General features: G+C 41.1%; 1 protein-coding gene across 2 annotated transcripts in view; it reads right to left on the bottom strand.

The window, feature by feature from the left end:
- Positions 1–842: 842 nt before the first annotated feature.
- The window catches only part of PDE7B (phosphodiesterase 7B), a 344,587-nt gene continuing 336,486 nt past the window's right edge, over positions 843–8,943 (bottom strand). The window contains exon 13 of one of the 2 annotated variants that reach the window (XM_032159684.2): positions 843–4,823. In XM_032159684.2, the coding sequence (XP_032015575.1) occupies positions 4,597–4,823 (227 nt within the window). In that variant the 3' untranslated portion in view covers positions 843–4,596. The remainder of the gene's footprint in view (positions 4,824–8,943) is intronic. The other variant, XM_032159674.2, reaches the window with a different exon arrangement.

Genomic DNA, 8,943 nt, shown 5'->3' with positions numbered 1-8,943 from the left:
GCTCCTGGAGGGACTGGGTCTTTTTAAATCCCAATATCTAGCACAACATCTGGCACATAGTAGCTCCTCAATCAGTATTTCTTTAATTGAAATCTAACTGCTCATGTAGGCTTGGCCTGTTTGACAGTGTTTCAGCTAGGTTCCCGTGTACATTTGAAAACCATGTCTGACCTTTACATGAAATACTAGTGGGGCATCTCTTTTGATATTAGCTTTGCGATATAGAACATCCACAAATGAAAAAGTAGCTTTGCATTCAAACATGGGAGTCATTAAGGAATCAGAGGGATTCTGAATACAAATCTTAATAAAATGAATATGGGAGAATACATAAAGATACAAGAAAACGTTGGAAACATTGGCAGTGTTCTTTTTCTTCTCTATTTCCAGATGGATTTAGCATACCAGATTTAGAATAGAACAGTTCTGCCTGAACTGTTCTATTGTTCTTCATGGCCTGTAATCCTGAAATGTGAGACCATATTTCTCACAAATAATTCTTGCACTGAGTTGGCTATGTTTTTGCAACTTAAAACATTGTACCTCATTCTCATTCATATATGAGTTTGACAAATATGAGTCAGAAAAATACCAGGACTCTGGGGAAATGTAAAGCTGAATGGTGGCCCTGTTTCCCTAACTTGGCACTAACGAGCAAGTGATACCTTCATGGACATGGGCGTTTCTGTAGCCCCCAAAGTGGAATGAGTCAGGTGGACCATGTTTGCATCTGTGTTCTTTCCTTGAATGTTTCCTCTCCTGAGCAGTGGGATCCTTTTATTGAATCCAATTCGTTGACTGGTAACGTGTTACCTGGTGAGAATTAGGATATTTTCATCTTGTGATATTTTAAAGAAATTATCTTTATTTTTAGTTGTTCATCTAGACATGCCAATGGCTACTTAGGCCACATTTTGAGCAAAACTCACAAGGTGGTTTTTTTTTTTTCAAATCTCACATGTGTATACAAAATGACACAGTTTAAAGGATTTGTTTAAAAGAACAAAGCATGAGAAATACAGTCAGATACAAGCTCATAACCAAACCTAAATAAGTAGGCAGATCTGATTCAACACGAGAAAAGATTACAAAACAAGTCCTAGTTTAGTAGGAAGCACTATCTGAAGACAAAGTTGCAGGACACACTGCAAGTCCCTTTGTGGGGAGCCATAAGCAGGAAGAAAAAGCCTGGTTTTTACTTAGCCTAGCAGGGAGTTATGGGTAGGTCAGGGTTTCATAAATAACATCCTGTTATCATCACTGTTATTAAAAGGAAGAGCAGGTTTTTCCTATCAGGCCTGGCAGTGATATGTATTCTCTCTGTCTTAATTTAATCTTAACTTTACCATCAGCTTACTACACACAGTCCTTTGATTCCTTTCTTCTCAAGCAATGAAAGAATTAAACTTGGCGAGTCAACTATTGTTGGTCCATGAACAAGGAGAACAAGATTGCAAAGAAAAAAGTCTGCGGATGATCCAATAGCTGTGGGTTTTTTTTTTTTTTTTTTTTTTTGAGACGGATTCTAGCTCTGTCGCCAGGCTGGAGTGCAGTGGCGCGATCTCAGCTCACTACAACCTCCACCTCCCAGATTCAAGCGATTCTCCTGCCTCAGCTTCCTGAGTAGCTGGGATTGCAGTCACGTACTGCCATGCCCAGCTAATTTTTATATTTTTAGTAGCGATGGGGTTTCACCATGTTGGCCAGAATGGTCTCGATCTCCTGACCTTGTGATCTGCCCACCTTGGCCTCCCAAAGTGCTGGGATTACCGGTGTGAGCCACCATGCCCGACCACTGTGTTTTAACTAGTAATTGGACTCCTATTGAAATATTGCAAGAGAGCCAATAATAGGCAAGAAAAAAAAGAGGCATTTTCACATTCTTTTTCTTTTTACCAACAAATGAGGAACTCAAGAACTCTCCAGTTGAATGAGGGAGGCAGCTGCATCAAGTTTATGCCTCATTTTACTTCAGATTTTTATTGTACTAGTGGCTACATCATGGGCTTACCCATTGGATATTTGGTAGTTTTTTCTCTGTGAGCTCTTCTTCAAGACCTAATTGTAATATAAACACTTTTGCCCTATCAACTCGCAACTACTAAGAACACCTCCAATCTCATTTATTTAAGTTATTATATAATTATAATTTAAACAAAGCCATTTTTTAGTCCCAAGGCAGAAACCCCATTAGCTAAAACAGTATCTTCTTTCCTACCTCTACTTTTCTTATCCCCAGCAATTGCCTTCCTCGATTTGACCTCATATACATTAAAAATAGACTGTTCAAAAGCCCTATCTGTACCATCAAACCAAAGTAAGATAGGTTTGGAAATAGGAATACATCTGACATACTCTCTTCTGGGGCCTTACCAAGCTGAGAACTGCAGAATACTAAAGTGATAAAGAAAAATATATCAGTTCACAGTTTTACAGAAAAAAAAAAAAATACAAAGCTAGTGTTAACTTTCCACAACCTCCCTTCTTATCCACGTCAATAATTTCAACTTACCATCCACCTGTTTCATAAGATCTTCACACTTTCTTTAGCACCATCTGATAATCTCTCCTAGTTCAATGAAAATACAACGAACTTTCCAAAATTTCCCCTGAACCTTAATTCTGCAAGCCTCAGTCTCTCTATAGGAACTTATTATAGGCCAATCAGTATTTCCTTTGTATGTTAGGAGAAAAATCTCCAAAACAGTTGCACTTAGAATGACAGCTAGCACTCATTTCCTATCAGCATGAGGATCAGGTTGATAGTGGCAGAAACAGTCATTCTCCCACTACCACATTGTTTAAGGTAAAAAGAAAGGGGCATCAACAATTTTCATCTAACATTAGTTACGCTGAAACTTCTAAAGAAAAGGTTCAATGCACAGCGTTTAGCAGCCTAGAGAAGAATGCTGTAACAAACTGATTTTACGGCCAGGTGTCTGCAGAAAAAATGGCAACGAAATTCCAAGGTGACACTCCAAGCTAGAGACATAATTAACTACAATGACCTGCCAGGAAGGTAAAGTCTGTTATAAAACTGAAATATTTTCTTTACTTAAATAATATGAACTTCAGCTAAACATTGGGTAGTTGTTCACATGAGATTAAGGAAAAAGAAAAATCCAGTTACTATTGACACTAAAGAAATGCACACCAACCAAACACCAAAAGTACTTTGGTACTGTAGCCATAATAGACAAATGTGTGGCATGGGAGCAGGGAATTCCCTGATGGTTAGATGACAGGGTCATAGAAGGTTTTCGAGACCTGCTATGTCTCCTATGAGGCTGACGCACCACCATGTTCTGTAACAAGAGTCACATAAACACAAGCTTAGCAGCTGGCTTGTTAAAACATCGCTGTGTTGAAAAGTGACTGATTCAGGCTTGTTGAAGGGTCTCATTAATCTGAGGAAACGATGCTTGGTGCCATAGATTAAACACTATGGTCTCAAGCGGAATGCATGTGAAGTTTCCAAAATGTTTCCTCAAAGACTTTATTCAGTTTTGGTTTGTGACTTTAGCTGGAAAACATACAGACGAACATGGGAAGGCAGTTGAGAAAGACATCTATGAGGATTTAAGTCGGGCAGCTTTCAGAAGATGAAAGATGTTTAAAGTTAAGGCCTTTATCTGCAAACAATAGTATATTAATAAACTCTATACCATATTTACAAATGCATTCTCTTGTATTAAAACTAACAGTATTCTGTTCACAGTGCCATTGTTTATACAGGTAGCAATCCCATAATACTCATGTATTTTGGCATGGGAATCAGTAGCGTTTGGTATTTACAGAAAATGTACATGGGTGAATATAAACATGTCACAGAATCCATAAAATACAGATTGGCTAATGGTGCAAAGGAATGAACTGTACAGCACCTTCCCTTCGGGCTGGATAGGAAACGTGGTTTCTTAAACTGAGAAGATGCCAAGTCTCTGCCCCAAAGTGGCATAATAAAGTCAATAGCAAAACAATGAACCCCCTGTTCAAGTTTGGGTACATTGAATGATCTTAGTTCAAAGTTGCAGATCCATTGTCTAGTGCATAAAATAGAAAAGTTAAAAAGATTTATTATTTTTATAATAATTATTATTAAAATAGAAGGTACTTTCTCTCACACTCTCATTTGTGCTCTTGCACTTAAGACCAATATCCTTGGCGTTGCAAATATGCTGGTGTTTCTGTCACGCAGATCAGCAGTCAGATGGCAAACGCTCAAACGCTCCGGACTTAAGAACTGCTGCCTGTTCCGGTGCGACCCGGGGCCACGGCGGACACGGCAGGAGCACCTCATTCTTCCTCCTAGTCTTCTCCTGGAGCAGGGAGAGCCTGCCGGTGGGATCAGCTCCCACGTTACTGAATGGAGTTGCTCATTTCGGCAGCGAATGCTGAGGTGACAAATGGCTTCTGTACATTTGCGAAAAGGATGGGAGGCAGGTAAGTGGGAGGAAGGTGGCGTTCCAAAGAGCCCCCAGGACAACACTCAGAAAGTGGCTGGGCTGCTGGGTGAGGGCCCCTCCACGCTGCTTCTGCCCTCTGGGGGCCCTGCCGGAGGAGAGCGTCCTCTCCGCGTCTAAGCTGGGCCGGCCCCTAGGGGCTGTCGCCTTCCTGCTCCTCGCTCTCAGTCCCTTGGCCTGCGTGGTCGTGGTCAGGCCCGCTGCCACTGCTGCCCCTGCTTCTGTGCTGCCTGGGCAACAGGCTCTTCCACTGGGCCTTGTTGTGTGCGAGGTGGCCCAGCATGTTCTCTGACAGGGTGCTGTTACCCGTGAAATGGGCCCATTCCCGGAAGAGCGGCTCCACGATGTAGCTCATGAAACCTAGAACAGGCAAGGCAAGGCTCAGCATCACAGGGTGCTGAAACCCGCTCCTTTCTCCCTCCCAAGCATGACTGGGGACCCACCATGCCCGGCTAATTTTTGTATCTTTAGTAGAGATGGGGTTTCCCCATGTTGGCCAGGCTGGTCTCGAACTCCTGACCTCAAGCGATCCGCCCGCCTGGGCCTCCCAAAGTGCTGGGATTACAGGCCTGAGCCCTGTGCCCGGCCTTACTTAGATTTTATTGTATTTCCTTGCTGTGTACCTGTGGGGAGAAATGGCAAATGTTTTCAGCCTCATAAAAATATCCAGCTCCGGGGTCAGAAGGGCAAGCAAGATAATGGTGGCTACCCTCAGCCTAGGAGCATAAGATGTGTCACTTTGGTCTTGTCCCTGAATGGCTTTGTGCCTCAGTTTCCTCATTTGTAAAAAGACGCTAAAGAGAATACTAAACTCGTAGGGTTGTTATGACAATTAAATGACTTAATGTATGTACAATGCTTAGAAAACTCTTGGCACATAGTAAACTCCCAGTGAATACTGGCTATTACCTGCAGAAGGAGAAAGACATATAAGTAAAAAATGTAAAATAAATAGAAAAGAAAAAAGTGTGTGCTGTCGCTAAAGATTAGGCAGGCGGAGAAGGGATGGAGAGGGCAAATGACACCAGAAAAGGACACCTCACGAATTTACATCAGCTGCTTAATTCATACCCTTACCCTATGGGATCTCTTTTTCAAGATGATCATTTTACAGTTCTGTCTTGTTTTCAGTTATGTTAAATAACTAAGTTTAAATAAAGTTCACTCATTTTCAATACAGATTTTTACCTGTATGAAAGTCCCGCTTTAATGGCTAGATAAGATTGTTTGATATGAGACTTCTTTGTTTGCGTGTCTGTTCTCTTACATATTTAAGATTTGTTGCTTTCTAATCGTGTTTTGCTGCGTTAATGTGCTTTTCATAATAGACATGACTTGTTTATTATGAAAAGATAACTTTCAGTCTAAGAACTGTTAGAGTCATCACAAACTTATTGAGGTTTTACTGTATTTCCTTGACGTGTAGCTGTGGGGAGAAAGGCATATGTTTTTCAGCCTAACAAACATTTCCAACAGCTACTCCTGTATGTTTATAGGCGTGTGAATTACAAGGATAGATTTGATTATCTTTTTGTTGGACAAACAGCAGACGGTTGGCCTTTGAGAACGCCATAGAGATGGAAGAGGGATGCAGCAACACACAGTGTTATTGTACATTTCTGCATTGTCTCATCTTAGGTGAAATATGATTTAAGTGTTGTGAGATCATAGTAGAGAGCCTGAACTGGAGGGGGAAAGTTAAACCAGTGACTCGATGTCTTGGATTTGGAATTTTGGTAAGGTTGTACAGGGTGTCAGCAGATGAGGATTTCATGTTTTGCTTGCTGTTTTTGAATTTTCTTTACCTCCTCCACAATCTCCATATTTAATTTCTAATATCATTCACCTTCAAAGAGATGAGATATTAGGTATCTAAAAAGACAGTTTGCAAAATTATACTATTCTAAAGTTCAAGGTGTGAATATTTATCAAGTTTATCTCAGTATAAAAAAGTTACAAATCCAACATTTTAAAATCCAACTCAAAAAAAAGAGAAGCTTCATTTTCTTAAGTGACCCTGGCACTATATCTGTATTTATACTTTCAGATATAAAGACTTCTTATGCTAGGTAGGAAACTGATTTTAAAGTCTGAATAGACACCAAGAGGCAGTTTTTCAAATTAAGGAAGGCTTCCACATTATCAGATTTGGAAACCTGTTCCATCAGTGTGTTCTGCCAACCTCATCCTCCTCAAGGGATGAGCTGACGTTGCTGGGCTGTTGTCCTCCTGGAGGGATGGTGGGATGGTGGGGGGCTGGGGGGAGGAAGGGGTAGTAGGGAGGAATGGTAGCCTCAGAGTAGACAAGGATTGAAGGAAAACCTCTTTCTCTTTAGCCTTCTATAGATTTCACCAATTAGAGATTCATTTGATTTAATACCTTTTTTTGTTTTAATTAATATTTTAAGAGATGGGGTCTCACCCTGTCGCCCAGGCTGGAGTGCAGTGGCGTGACCATGGCTCACTGCAGCCTTGACCCTTTGGGCTCAGGTGATCCTCCTGCCTCAGCCTCCTGAGTAGCTGGGACTACAGGCACATGCCACCACACCCAGCTAATTTTATTTTTTTGTATTTTTTGTGGAGATAGGGTTTTGCCTTGTCCAGGCTGGTCTCGAATTCCTGGCCTCAAGGGATTTGCTCGCCTCAGCCTCCCAAAATTCTGGGATTATAGGCATGAGTCACCTCGCCTGGCTAATACCTTCCTTTTAAAATGTAGAATTTGGTAGAGAGAGGGAAGCGTGGAGTTGGGGAGGAGATATTAAGCCCTAGTTCCACTTGGGTAGATATAAATTACTTAAAAAGAAAAATCAGATCTAAGCCTGAGAGTAGATCTCAGAAAATTCTCATTTTGGATTGAGGCAGGAAAAAGAGGGGAATATTTTGGTCAGAGAGGAATAAGGACAGAGGAAATAGCTGCATTACTTAAGACCCACTGGAAAAATCGTTGTCTCGGGCTAGAGCCTGTAGCATCCACCAAGTTCTGTTTATCTCTTTGGATTTTTCCGGTTTAGCCTGATCTGTCCCTGCCACCCCACTTCCCAACCCTCAATCTCTACGAGCTGGCAGATGTGGAACAAAGGCAGAGAAAGATCTATGTACTAAGGATTGTTTTATAATCACCTTCCCTTTCTCTTTATTATTGGTGTGCTGGTTTAGCATCCATAGGATTTCCCTATTCACTCAACCCCCAGCCCCTTTTTAAAAGAGGTATCTATGGTAACCACATTTTCCTGAGCTGAAAATCAGGACATATGATCTGACAAAATAAGTGTGTTCTCATGACAACAACAGGACAGAATCTCTGAAATCAGGTCTGTCTCACAAATCCAGGTTGTGTGCTGAACCACGTGAGTCCTTTTGTTTGGGGGGTTCAAAATGTCATTGACAGTTGCCTGGTAAATTTCTTTCCAACTAGAGCTTAACACAGGGAGCCTCAGGATTAGGACTTTGGTTAGCATCTAATTTTGAATCACGTCTGCAGAACCTCCATGGCTAAAGCAATTGATAGGAGAGAATTGCCTCCCAGGAGGCCGAGGCTGCATTTCTGTTGCTGATACTCCCCTGCCAGCCACCCAGCAACTCTGTATTATCTTTTCTGGGTTCTATTTTTTTTATGCCACCATCCCCAGCTCCCAACTTTGGGGTGGAGGAATTGGTTTGATTGTGAAAACTACATAACAATATTAAGGACAATTTGAAAAAAAATGCTCAATAATCGAACGTACCTATTTTAACAGTTGTATATTCCATTGAAATCTTTATAGCTAGATTTATTTTGTCCTTATTTCCTGAGGATGATTTTATGACTCCATTGTGGGATGGTAGATTAGATTTGACCTTCAGTGATATTATATAATTCTAACTTACCCTGGTTTTCTTAATTTTCAGCTTATGTTTTCAGATACCCCCTTCCCTACCAATGTCAAAGCATTAAACTTTGAGCCTTGCAAAGGTCTGTAGCACTGTGAATGCGTTCAGCTGTCTGAAGTCTATAGGAACAGGTATAAAACATGAACTGGTACATGTCAGGGTCAGAGTTTATAAGGAAAAGAGTTAAAGTTCTGAGTTCAGATTCAATGGAAGGGAACTGCAAGGAAAAGAAAGACTTGCTTTAAAGGTGGGTGGACTTGATGGAGTGTCTGAAGTTGTAGAAAGTCTTACCGAAGCAAAAATATTTCCTCCACTAAAGTGCCTAAAATTTCCACAGTTTGATTTGCTTCTTGGTCTAATCCATAACTTAATTAGATAAAGCAGTAATTATTTTGGATGCATTGGCATCATACTTTAACAGTTTCCCACCAGTGACACTTGAAAGAGAGTGTGGTTTTAGGAGAATAACCTGAAAATAAGTTTTGAAGGAAGGACTAGTGAAACTTGGGGATCCCAGGATATGGTGGAATAGCATGGCTCACAGGCTCTAGGCCTAGAGACTGGGTTCTTGGGAGCGAGCATTAGGGATGAGGGGTAGTGACCCAGATTG

This window comes from Hylobates moloch, unplaced genomic scaffold (assembly GCF_009828535.3).
Source record: "Hylobates moloch isolate HMO894 unplaced genomic scaffold, HMol_V3 SCAFFOLD_2, whole genome shotgun sequence".
NCBI lineage: Eukaryota > Metazoa > Chordata > Mammalia > Primates > Hylobatidae > Hylobates > Hylobates moloch.
The sequence above is the reverse complement of the archived record's forward strand: the minus strand, read 5'-3'. Positions and strand labels throughout refer to the sequence as shown.